The 13,776-nt window shown below is 38.9% G+C and overlaps 1 protein-coding gene across 1 annotated transcript; it reads right to left on the reverse strand.

The window, feature by feature from the left end:
• Window positions 1-4,923: 4,923 nt before the first annotated feature.
• Window positions 4,924-13,005, reverse strand: CRABP1 (cellular retinoic acid binding protein 1). The gene is made up of 4 exons (XM_029575409.1): window positions 12,854-13,005; window positions 12,160-12,338; window positions 8,597-8,710; window positions 4,924-5,193 (listed from the first exon to the last, which is right to left on the reverse strand). The coding sequence occupies exons 1-4, from the start codon at window positions 12,921-12,923 to the stop codon at window positions 5,143-5,145; spliced, it is 414 nt and encodes a 137-aa protein (XP_029431269.1). The 5' UTR covers window positions 12,924-13,005; the 3' UTR covers window positions 4,924-5,142.
• Between the last annotated feature and the right edge of the window lie 771 nt (window positions 13,006-13,776).

Genomic DNA, 13,776 nt, shown 5'->3' on the forward strand with positions numbered 1-13,776 from the left:
TTTAAAAGGCTAGTAAGAGTTTACATAATTTGAGACTTCATCTTGAAATTGTTGACATGCAAATTGTACAGAAATCCATAATTTTCTTGTAAATATTTGCTGCTGCTTTGCAGGTTTGGAAGCAGCCATTCTGGCTCATTTTGAAAGTTCAGGAAACATGCCAATTTTAAAGAGTGCTAAGGATGATTACCTGGTTTCTGACAGCTCAGATCTCTCAGTTAACAGTCAGGTCCGATGAGACTGGGTTTCACTGCGAAAATTCAGTAAAATGAATCTGTACTATGTCATGCACATCTTACAAAGTTTCTTTGAGCTTTCAGGGGTAGACAGTCCTATTGAAAAATAGGCAGGCCTTGAAACAGAACAACATCAAGAGCCTGAAAAATGAAAGAAATATTGGAAAATAGAAGAAATATAAGTTAAATTATGAATGAGCAAGAAATAGCTGATAATATCATGATAGTATTGCTCTATGACAAATCTTCCGATGCTACACTTGATATTGGGAATAAGTGCAGTTACAGTTGGGGAACAGAATAGTAGATAGTGGTGCTGCTGTTGTTGGGGAATAGGACAGTGCATATATTATTGCTTTTGTTAAGAAATGGAGTAGAGCAGATAGTGATGGTGTTCTTGGGGAACAGGATAGTGAGGAAGATGATGACTGTACTACTCTAGGGAAATATGATAGTGATTTTACTGCAGCTTTCAAGAAAGGTACTATAGATAGCAATGCTATTGTTGGGCTAGTGCATGTCATGATGCTATTGTTGTTGATGTACCATGAGCAGAGAGATGACAGACATGACATCTGCTCATATGGAAGAAAAAAGAAGTAGTCAATGTAATACAGAAAATATGAACAAAATTGGCACAAATGCATATCTGAAAACAATACAAACTGAATCATGTCTCCCTAATATCCAAGCACTCTACCAAGCATTCATGCTAACCTAATATTTGTAAATGTTCTCACTTAAGCCTTAGTAAAATCAGGACCTTCTTCTCATTCTACGTTGATAGGGATCAAAAGCTTAGTAAATCAGGCCCTTAATTTACAAGGGATTTCATAGGAAATAGGTGGGAACTCAATTCATATGAACTATAGTTCAAATGCCCTCGAAATATATTCAATCATCCCAGTTTGGTATACATTTTTTTAAATTGCAATGTCTAAACTAAGTCCAGAAGCAGTTCAATCAATGTGCAACATCGGGATCATAAATTATGATAAAAAATACTTTCATTTTGCACTGTGCTTCCATCCTTCATTGTGGCAGGGGCTCTGATTCTGCACACAGATTGAACAGTTTTTGCACTTTGAGTCACTTTTAAAGCATGATACTGAAATGCCTGTAGCAGTCTGGGTCAGCTGGAGGAAATGGGATGGTCTCTTGGCACAGCTGAAATATGTTCCATGCTCATTTATCACAATTAACATCAGCCCATACAAAAGGGGTACAAAGAGGGTGGTGCTTCCCTTTTCACTTGCTCTAACTAAGATAGATCTGCATTTGAGGTACATGTCAGGACTCTAAGACTACATCTACATTTTTATGCCCCCAGCAGGAGATGCTGAGGCTCCTGCACCAGCAAATTTTGTCCCGGGGCAGATTTAGAGGAGCTGAATTGCCGGGTCATTCATCAAATCACGATGTGTCAGTATCGCATGCATTAGGGCCTTATCGCACTGTGATAAGGCCCTACCGCACGCATTATTGGCCGCATCGAGGCAGTACAATGCAAATTAGGGGAAGGGGAAGTGTGTGGGTGGGGTTTGGGCAGAGTTATGGCCCGGCAGCGCTGCGGGAAATAACTACACCCTTTCTCATGGCGCTATGGGTGCGAAACTGTGCGGCCTGGCCACAACTGTGGCAGGTGAAAATGCACTGCCTTGATGTGGCCAGCTGCACAATTTCGCCCTCTGCCCCTTTTTTTCCACACAGCTCTTAGCAGAATGATGAATCTAGGCCTAAGAGGTGGTGTCCTGGTTGATTCACGCTGATCAGAGTTCATCTCTCCAAGGTCTGTGACACATTGCATGGATGTATGGTCTCTCATATAGGCCACCCTCGCAGGTTGTCTCTTGAGGTGAAAGTGATGTCTGCCCTGTTATTTGGCTAATGGCTCTTTCCAGAGGATGGTAGGAGACACAACTGATGTCATGGTTCTCTATTTCTATTATGTATTAATTCTTTTCTGGAGGCCTAGCTTGTCTGTATGCGTGACCATATCCAGTATCCTTATAATGAGCAGGAAAGGAAGTAGCTTATTTCCCCAGTGTGTGTCATCAGGGCTATCAATTATACTCATGTGAATTTGGTTCCTCCAAGGAGCCAGGAAACCATCTACCAGTTTTGTAAATATTACAGGTGTTTGAACATCCAGGTTGCTGTGACTATTGCTTACTGTTGAGGAATGTAGTTGTCAAATGTTCTGCTGCACTGCCCTTATAGTAAGACAGAATCCCCTCTGTCACTACATATGTTCTTGGGATCCACGATATGTTCTTCTACTGCTATTAATCAATAAGGAATAGTAGCTTGGAATCTATTTAATGTTTGCATACTTGCTAAGCTTGATGGACCCTTGGTCTGACCCAGTATGGCATATCTTATGTTTTTATGTATTGGTAAGTGCTTGAACCATTGTACTCATCTGTGGTATTAGTGATGCCTTTATAATTTCTAGCATTTAAATGTGTGCCACTTTAATTCTGTGCTTGTAACTAACTGATAGTTGTTGGACTGGCTGCTAACTCCTCTCCATTCCATGTCTGCTACTGAAGAGTGGAACAGCTCTGCCCATGGTTCTACCAAGTCCCTGACTGAGTATACCTATCTATAGGCTGCTGCAAGACCAGATTCACTCTGTAGATCACACTGACGATTTCCTAACCTTTGTGCCACTGAAAGTCAACAAGGTATTCATTGCATGCTATACATTTTTGTCTGTGATCTTCCTCTTGACAAGAAGGTAGTAGCTGTAGCACTTGAAGAGCTGCAATTAAAGATAAAGCAGAGAATGGAGAAAAGGCTGCTGCAAGTGCAACATCCTACAGAGCTTGCATAGTGCCCCAATATTTCACCTAAGAGATGGAAGGTGTTCACAGATGAGATTTTTAGACATTAAAAGCTTTTGTGTTGTTGCTCTGCCGAAGAGAGCTTCTCTGAAGTTGCCCCATGTAGGAGCAGTTAGGGCACCTTGTCATCCTTCCTCTATTTTACATACATTTATGCTTACTGTATAAAGATTGCAGCACATGATGCCTGGTATATTATTCCCAAGCCACTGATGGTAATTTGTGTCCTGTATTAAGCAGTTTTTCCATGTGTATGAGAGCTGGAGTCATATATTTATTTATTTTTTATTTATTTATTTAACAACTTTTAATATACCGACGTTCGTATGGCACATCACGCCGGTTTACAAGTAACTCAATTAAAGGAGGAAATTACAATGAACAGGGGGCAGGGGATGGGAGCAGGCCAGAAAAAAAGGAGGGGGGTAAGGGAGACAGGAGAAGAGAGAGAAAGATAGGTAGCGTGAAAGAGAGTAAGGAACAACCGTCAAAAATAAGAAATAGGGGGAACTTATTTACAGAAGGGACTATTTACAGCAGTTACAACTAGCAATAGATTAATTACATCGGATACAATGAGCAATTTTGTAAAATAGCAGAACGAGGGCGGGCAAAGGAAAGGCGATAAGGAGGTGCCTTACAGGGCTGGCAGGGTGTGAGGGATTAAGGCTGGGGGCTGTAAGAGAGGAACTAGGGTAGGAGTGACTAGGTTTGATTGGTTTCCGGATAGGCCTTTCTGAAAAGCCACGTTTTTATGCCTTTTTTGAAGGTGGCCAGGCAGGGTTCAAGGCGGAGAAAGGTGGGGAGAGTGTTCCAGAGTGAAGGGCCTGCTATGGTAAAGGCCCTTTCTCTCGTGGAGGTGAGATGAGCAATTTTGAGGGAGGGAGTATGTAGGATACCTGTGTGGGAGGATCTGGTAGGACGATTGGTTATGCGGAAGTGCGGTGAGTCCTTGAGCCAGGGGTTGGATTTGTAGAGGAGGTTGTGTAGTATAGTGAGGGTTTTATACTGTATACGGAAAGAGATGGGTAACCAGTGGAGGTCCTTGAGTATGGGGGTGATGTGGTCTCTTTTTCGGGTGTTCGTTAAGATTCTCGCCATCGCGTTCTGCAGGATTTGTAGGGGTTTGATGGATACAGGGTGAATACAAGCTCAGCTTCCTGTCTCCAGCAGTGGCTAATGTGGGTCACTTGGAACCCAGCAGATCCTATCCTTCTTGATAATGAAATGAACACAAGTAAGAGGTGGCAATCTCCAAGTCTACTTGGCCATTAATTGTTAAAGCATCTGTCCTTCAGAAATGTGTCTAAACCTTTTTAAATGCAGCTGTACTAGTAGCCTTGATCATATCCTCTGGCAACAAATTCCACAGCTTAATTTTGTGCTGACTGAAAGTATACTTTCTTAAATTGGTTTTTAAATCTGCTACCAGTTAGTTTCATGGAGTGTCCCCTAGTCCTAGTAGGGTCAGAAATAGTAAATAATGGTTCCCTATTAACTTGTTCCATTCCACACAACCTTGTCTGTCTTCTCTTCTCCTCTAAGCTGAAAGGCTCTAACCTCTTTAAAGCCTTCCTTTAGAAGGGAACCAGTCTATCCCTTTAATTATTTTGGTTGTGTTTTTCTGTATTTTTTTTTCTAGTTTTGCTGTCTTTTTCGATGGGATGACTAGAGCTGCACCCAGTTCTGAAGGTGTGGTCGCATCTCAGTCTATGTGCTTGAGGTAAATATGTTGGTAAGGTATGCATTAGGAACAAAAAAGAACAGTCATGAGATATATCCAACAAATTTAATAACTAAGTATACACAGTTTATAACTACAAAATACAATGCAAGTAGAAAAAAATATAGCCTGAAAGACAAACAAAACAGTGCTTGTGCAACATAAAAAGCAAAACTGCACTAAACATCTTTTAACTATGATCCTAATTTTGATTTGAAGCACACTGCCAGATAGTGTTTCCTTGGCAGTTAAGATACAGTTATTACTATATCCTTATCTAATAGCATCTGCTCTTCGATTTCTCTGTCCATTTCAGGTGGTAAAAAAATTGCTCCTTTCATGCTCTTACATAAATTCTTGTACATACGACGTCATCAGCTCCAAAAGTCTGGAAGCAAAAAAAAAATCCCATTATTGTCACAAATGTACTCAGCTTTAGGTTTAACAATTTTATGCAGTTTTAATAGCAAAGACTTTAAAGCAGTTTATGGCTGAAATGAAGGGTTTCATTTGATGGGCTTCATTAAACTGTTAGGAAGTTTAACAAAATCAAACTCTGGACTCTTTTTTTTTTTTTTTTTTTTTTTTTTTTTTTTTTACAAGGAACTCCTGCTTGTATTGTGAATGTTCATGGGAAGGACAATTTTCAGCGGGGTTTAGCCAATCAACTATGACTTTATCCGGTTCAATCAAAAGGTTTGAAAAAATTGCCCACCGCAGGGACTTAAAGGACACATCCGCCCTTGCCGTGGGGCGTGTGCGGTAACCCGGACTTCAGAGAGGCATTTCTAAGGCGGCGAACTGCACGCGGAGATCTGAACTTTCAAATCCACGCATGTCCTTTTCCCCTCGTTCCATCACCCACAGAAAAAGCGAGCGCAAATTTCTTTTTTTTTTTTCTTCTTTCTCTCCATGGACTTTGCAGCTCATTTTCAAACCTGACTATAATGTACGGCCGGGTACAAACTTGCCTGCAGACCTGGCACCTCCGTAGGCTGTATAGATACGGCAGCTGCAATGTCTTCTCAGTTTGCAATTTGCACATGGGAAAAACATGATCACGTGATCGATACCAGTAAATGTCTTTTTTTCCCCCCCCAGCTCTTTTTCATTACATTACAATATTGTACTTGGGGGCTTTCTGGTGAGGCAATTCACAAGTCACAGCTGCTGGAGAATGCGATAGGAGGGACGGATCTTTTGGCATAATGGAATCTGCCAATTGAAAGAGCAACTTTCTGTCTAGTAAAAAAAGTTATTTCCTGTTTTTGAACTTTTACTGAGAAATTGGAAAAGAAACACTAGTACAAAGCATTGTAAACATTAGTTGGCATTACAGTTTAAGCAGTAATGTTCTCATACAATTTGAACTTTATAAACATCATATTCAAATGTTCAAGCCATATAAAACAGTTTATTTTTTTTTTAAGGAAAACATATTCAGACTTGTAAAGCTAGGTAGGCAAATAAGTGTTTTGGTATTAGCTCTGCACACTAGTTTACATGACCTTCTCAGGAGAATCTTCTAGCACTCCTGCTATCTGGAACCAAATTCACGTGCAAGAAAAACCCCCTAATTATGTGAATAATTTTTTTTAAGGGAAGTAGGAGCAGGGGATTGTAATGTATTGTTCATACTGAGGGCTGTTGGACTGAAATATGCTTCTAACTGCACTAGCATATCAGTTAACATTTTTATAGCTGGAGTTGGATGCGACTCTGGGAGCAAAAGTCAATAATGCCTTCTTAGGTTGGCTGACGCTTTTGAGTATTCAGAGAGCTCTGACTGCCTATTTCAATATCCGGAAGGAAGTTTTCCCTGGGGCACAATGTTGTTTATCAAACTTCAGCATAAAAGATAGAGAAATGCTTTAAAACTTTAATATTTTGTGTTGTAATATAGAAATATATAACAAATATCTAGCATAGTCTTTTAAAATTTTCTCTGGGCCACTGTATTATACACACATATGGACTAATGAGATAATTAGGCCTGTTAGATATATATTTTTAGCTAATCAACCACTCAAGCAATGTTTCTATATATAAATCATTAATATTGAGTTAGATCATTAGGGGGCCAATGTACAAACCCATGACTGGATTTGCAGGAATGAGTCAGTACAGCACAAATTTGTTCTTGCCACACCAGCTCATTTAAATATTATGGAAATGGCTACATGGAGATTTTTTGTTTGCAAGGTATACTTTAATTTCACAAAAAGTAGTGGCTTTGTATGATTTTCACCATGTAATTTTGCTAAGGCAAATTACCAGTTTTGCATAAATTCTGCAAATGTTGCAGGTGTGGGTGTGTGTGTGTGTAAACATTCACCGATGCGATTTTGGGTACTATTTCCCATTTTTCCATGTGTAAATCAGGCTTGCAAAGCTCTTTACACCTTTTAGTACATTGATCTGAAGGTTAAGCTAATGTGAAACGCACATCAAGCACTAGACCATCAGCTTTATCTTTTGAAATCTACAGAGCTGATGACTCTCTTATTAAAATGGTTCATTTTAATTTTGTACTGATAAATTCATGAATTTAGACTAAGTAGTAAGGTTGCCGAAGTTAGTTCACTTGTAAGAGCGGAAATAAAGGTCAGCAAATAACAACAAAGATTTATTTGAGCGTTTTATATACTGTTGTTCCAAAAGAAGATCACAACGGTTTACATTATCAGCCTTCATATTCTTGATCAACAATCATATACTGTGTGATATGGCAATAGCTTTTTATTGGACTAACTTAATTTCTTGACTGGCTTTCAGGAGTTACACTCTTAGACTTTTTTTTATTTATTGATTTCCATTTCTGCTGAATTTGGCTAAAATAAGTTATCAGATTGTAATAATTTTTACTCAGATCTCCAGTTTTACTGAAACATTCCTGTGCTTGCATATTTACTGATATCCACTTGAGAAAAATAGATGGCACCAATGTTACTTCGCCAATCCTCATAAAGTGTCTTTTCTTTTTTACGTTTAGAAACCTTGGACTTCTTTTCATATGGATATTTCCTTCCTTCCATCCTAAGAGATAACGTAAAAAAAAAAAAAAGACCCCCCCTCCCCCCATTTCCTATTGAATTTTATTTTTAAAAATACAAAAGTAAAAATTATCTGGAAATATATTCAAAAAGCAAAACAATCCCAAAGGCCAATCTATCTAGGCACATGTTTCATTATAACAGAGGAACGTTTGACTTTGTAATTGATAGCTTTCTTTAATCTTGCTTCTTTCAAGGGGTTTTTGGCACAGGTGTCCAGGCCAGCGATGTCACATCATTAACACTGAGGTCATCAGTGCTGGCCCCTGTTCATTGCATGGCAACTACTGTCAATTGCATTACTGGCCCCAGTGATGAGGATGCAATAATGGCTAGGAGTGTTTATAGATGTTGAATTATTGTGTTTTAAATATGAATTCCATATTGAATCAATTGATTATTGCTGGTTTTTAGTTATTTAATTTAATTATGATGATATAATTTTTTGGAGTTTATCACTGCATTTGTTATTGTACTTCACTTTTGAGTAATTTTGGGACAATAAATGTGCACAGTAAATACATTAAAAAAAAATGTGCTTGAGGAATGAGGTACAGTACAATTTTTATGTGGTAGAGTCCAGAGGCCGAAATGCTTTGGTCTTTGTGCTTGTTGTGACTACGCTACTATGGACTCCAGAATGATTAAATCGGAACATAAGATAGCATTTTCATTACAGCTCATTAGTGTTGTTTGCACACTGTGTGGCTTGAAAGGGTTAAAGCAGTCAATCCTTACCAAAATCAGCTCATTATTGGCCAGCTCTCGAGTCCAGTATGTCTTTGGGCCAACGCCCTCTATAAGAGTTTGTTTGCAATGGATTTTGTTTTCATTTTCCCAAGTGGCTAAACTCTGCAGGCAAGAAAACCATTAGTGACATTAATTATGTTCTGTGGCAGCATGACGCACAAGCTCTGATACACACTGAGAGTGATCGCTGCAGTAAAGGAAGCGGTAAGTGGAGAGTGATAGTAAACCACAGACCAACAGTATGTTAGGGGATCAACATTAAGAAGAATCACTTCCTGAGGAGCTGGCTACGCTAGTTAGTATTTCACAGGATAGGGGCATGATTAGTTGAAACCTAGAAGTCAAATAATTTTGTTTTTTTTTATTTCATGAAGATGTACCATAAACGTTATCTTATGTGCTGGTCAGTAGCATTGAGCTAAATGTAATTCTGCTAAGCTGAAATAGGTGTTGTCAGTATTCTGCTACTGCAGTGCAATATCAGAATCACTCAGTCTTCTTTACAAACTCACTTCACCTTGAATTTGTATGTAGTAAAAATGGGAAACACAAAACACATTACCTTACATAGCATAACACTACCTCAATCTGTATATTGATATTTTTCTGCACTGTTTCCTGAAACAATCCAAAGAAACGGGATAAAAATGGGAGAGAGAGAAAAAGCACTTGCATTATTAATCAGCATCACTGTGGACCAGTTGTGTGCAGAGGCGTACTCTGTGCTAGATGTTTACAACTAATCTGTGGCTACCACATTGAAAACTCTCATTAACCACGTCTAGAATTTTCAGCAGGTATAATATCTGTATCTGTCAATCCATCTACCTAAGGAAAGGCAACGAAAGAAAAATATGGAAACCAACCAATAAGCACCATGTCCACAGCGAATCTGGCTCCAAAACGGCACTATCAAGTCTATAAATAGATATTAGTCAAGTCATTGTTGAACGATTGATCCATGGAGCTGTTCAACTCTCCCCCTTCCTTTTTCCTTATATAGCATTACATATAGTATTTCTTGCAAATATTCCATTTTTCTAATACCAATTAAAAGAGCCTGCTTTTTTTTTTTTTTACTGAATCCGTTAAACTCCATGTATCCTTCTGCTCCCCAGTGCACGTCTTCTTCATGCCATGCCTTTTAGTCCCACTCAACTGCATCTCTCTTTGTCTATGCCAACAATAGGTTAAGTATGACTGTGGCACCAGAATCTTGTCGACAGTCATTTTTATTCCATAACTGTTAAACTACTGTGTCATGTATAATAAATCGTGTCTCAGGAGGTGTCTGTCGTCCTTGTATCCTGAAAATATGCAACGTTATAATTAATTTGTGCAGCTCTGGAGTACTACTTCATCATTCAGTCTGAGCATAAATAACTTGACAGCCCGAGGAAGAACTGCCTTGCCTCATAAACCACGTTAATCTTGCCATTTTCCCCCACTGAAATATCAGCGATTACTCTTCCCATCTGTGTCTAGAAAAAAAAAAAAAAAGCATTCACTAAATCAGTGTTGAGCCTGTGCTAATCTTATGGTTGTTCTGCACCCACTACGTTCAACTTTAGGCTTTCGAAAATGCACAAGACTAGGCAAAATGTTATTTTTCTCAAAATTCATGCACTGTGCACGTCCTAGGGATTTCTTAAAATTTATTTACTTTTAGTAGTCTGTAACCATATTTTATGCCTTCCAACCAAGTAGTAATGATGTTTATAGTGTTTTTTTTAATCTAGGTATTATATCAGAATATATTGGACACATGGTTGAAACATTAGAAAATGTAAAAGCAGTAACACTTCCTCAGTAGTGAACTCCAAGTTTCAAATGCTGTTGAACTTTCAAATCTCCTAACTGAAGAACTTTTTACAGTAAGTAGGAACACATTCTGCCTATGATCTGCACATTTTATGGATATTACATACATATTCTTCTTTGTTGAACCATGCTTCGGGGAATAATCATTTATCAAGGGCAATAGTGAAAGCCATGAGGTGATAAAGAGCTGAATTTTTGTCTATGAAATCATAACTTAAATTAGAAGGGGATTTTAAAGCATCCGTGGAGTTTAATTGATAAGTGATTCAATAAGAAAAAAACAAAGTTTAAATTAAAAATATTGCAAGCAGCACTGGGTATAAAGGCGCTGTCTACAAAATAAGGCAACTACAGTTCATATTACAAGATAGTAAGAACAAGACAGTTGTGAAGATGTTGATTGGTTGCTACAAACGAGGAATTAATTAATTTTGTGCATGTAATTGAAACAGTTATTAATTATTCAGCCAATACGATTAAGACAAAATGGCACTCTGGAAGCGAGTATCCCTCTAAAATGTATCATGATTCACTGGCTAGTACTTTATTTCTGCAAGGATTATTGGTACAGCTTTCTGTTGTCAATGGGGAGGGTGATTTTCAAACAGTCTGCATAGGGCTAAGGTTGGTAGGCAAGACTGCTTTGAAAATTCATGAGTGCGTACGCATAGAAAGTTACACGTCTCTGCATTTATATGCATACTTCCAAAAACTGGAATAGTGCGAAAATACTTTCCCCACCCCAAGTCTGACCCCAGAATGCCGCCAAAATGGGGTTCCACATGTACTTTTAAAGCACTAGTGACACACACAAAACAGGATTTTGCATGCAGAAATTGCTTTGAAAATCAAAACCAAAATGCTGAGGGTACAGTGAGTTAGAAAGCATGTTAGAAGTACTTCTGGCTATATAGAAATATACTTATGCTGAACTTGCTCTAAGTTGTTGATGAATGCCAATAAAATGATTACCCTCCCAGAAAGTGTTACCAAAAACTTTATTATTTCCTCCTTAATAATATGCACAACATTGTACAAAGTGTAATCGATCCCTGGGTACAATCCATCACAAGTCATGCAGGTACAAGGACTGGAGAGACAATACCAAGACAGATTAGGAAGCCTTTTTTGTGTTACCATTAAATAATAGCCACAACAATTACAGTATATTTATGATGACCAAGTCTGAAGGGAATACGGACCATGGATCAGTTTCTGGATAGAAACATTTAACATAAAGCTACAATTAACTTTGTTGTAAAATCCTAATAGGATAAAATCATAACCCCTTCAGCTGTGGTTTGTTTATTTATTCTATTTAGCTATCTTGTTAATACTGCAACATCTCTTCCCTAAGGAACAAAGACAAGCACCAGAACGAACACCTTATAAACTCTGAAAAAGAACCGTTAACATTTTTAAATCGTTCTAAAATGCCCAGTACTGATTTTAAACAAATATGGACTTACAAAGCTGTACTGCTGATTAAAATCTGTCATCATTCACTTATCCTAAACCCTTGTGTCAGAATGAGGACAATGAGGAAGTATATTTAGTGTAAGATGAGGTTAGAACATTTGAGAAAGTCAAGGGATGACAATGAAATGCAACTTTCTTGTAACAATGTATAAGGTTTGCAAAAAAAAAAAAAGCCACAAAACCTCCCTTGTACTTCTATTTAATGTGTTTGTTTCTAGATAGACTCATTCCTATCTAGTCTGAAGCCTTACCTTGCATTTTCTCCCATCCACAGTCTCCTCATCAAACTCCTGCCCTATTTGGAAATTGATTTCAGTGGTTCTAACAGTAGTTGAGGTTTTGATGTAAAACCGGTCTCCATCTTGCCTGATTTCCACATGTGGTTTGGAGGCAGCAGCCCCAGCCACCTTTCTCAGCATGGCATTAACACCTGATGTAAAAAAAAAAAAAAAAAATCCCAAGCCCTCAGCATCACACAGTGCATCATACCAGCTGATTCCCAGACAAAGAGACCCATCCTCTGACAACTGCTGCCAAGAGTAGGATATCCCTATCTACAGTCCTTTTCCACCTGTGCCTTAAGGGCGCAAAGCACTTTTTCTCTTTGTGCTGTGGACTTGCCTTCATTTTACTGATAATAATACTAATGAAAAGGACTCCACATACGGTACTAATTTCTAGTAGCACACATCTGGGGCAAAAATGCATTTCAGTGATTTAATAGCTAATCATGTGGGATGAAGATCAATGTGCAGAACTGTGGTAGGTTGGCAGACAGAGGTACCAGTCTGGATTTGATGTTCCAGGAGCCAAGCCTCTTGGAGTCAGAGAAGAGTCGGCACGTGGGGTGACCACCAGATGTATATGTGCTGTATCATTTTAAAAATTCAACAAAAAAAAAAAAAATATAACCATAAACATTTTATAGCTTTAAAAATGGCTTACCCAGAGCTTTGAGAAGTTCATCAAAATTCTCACTGGTTTTCATTTTCCAAGTGCCAGCAAAGTCGGGCATAGTGAGACTAAACTTGGAGAAGGGGCTGGCAGGGACCAAAGTGATGCTGAGGAGCAGGAGGGATGCAGCCGCTCCCAGCCAGTCACACAGACTCCTTCTGACTGAAAGGCGTAATTAGGGCTGCCGAGCCTTCTTGGTATGTCACATTCCTAGTAAGCCCACTCCCCCCCCCCTAACCTTCCTCAACCCTCCCACTCCCCCTCCCCACTCTACCACCATCAGTTCATCCCCAGCCTCTTTCTTCCTCTCTCCTGCAAGGTGAGAGTTTGTAAGGGACTGTTTTAAAGAAAAAAAAAAAAAAAAGACAAAAGCAGCCAGGGAAAATTCAGAGCAGGCAATCAAGGGAACATAGAGTAAATGCTAGAAGTGAAGCTACTATGGGCCCAGTGTAATAAGGTGTGGGTTAATCTGTGCACTGAAACTCGGTGCATAGTTTCTTAATGCACAGGTTAAAAAAAAAGGTTTAACTCTCAATGCAACAAGCTACCATTATGCTAATACTTTGGGAATAAAAGCCTCGTGCTGACTGGAAAATGTGCGCAGAACCCCCATCTTAAAATGTGCTCTCATCCCAGGCTGAACACACATTTTTAACTCGGGTGGAGCAGGGGCGTCTCTTAGTCATGATTCATGTGCACAAAAATTCTTTCACAGCAGAAAATTTAGTTTTTTTGAGTGCATACATCATCTTTATGCGACAAAAAAATAAACCAGGCTTTGTGTGTGCAAAGCATGTTTTCTGTGCATAAATCCCGATTACAGGTCTCAGCACCTGTTTCTGCTGGAAACTTTAGTGCACTCTGAGTAAAGCTTCCAGTGCTAAGCATTGGGAGGAATTGTTAATGCCTTCAAT

The sequence above is a fragment of the Rhinatrema bivittatum genome, chromosome 13 (genome assembly GCF_901001135.1).
Source record: "Rhinatrema bivittatum chromosome 13, aRhiBiv1.1, whole genome shotgun sequence".
Classification (NCBI taxonomy): domain Eukaryota; kingdom Metazoa; phylum Chordata; class Amphibia; order Gymnophiona; family Rhinatrematidae; genus Rhinatrema; species Rhinatrema bivittatum.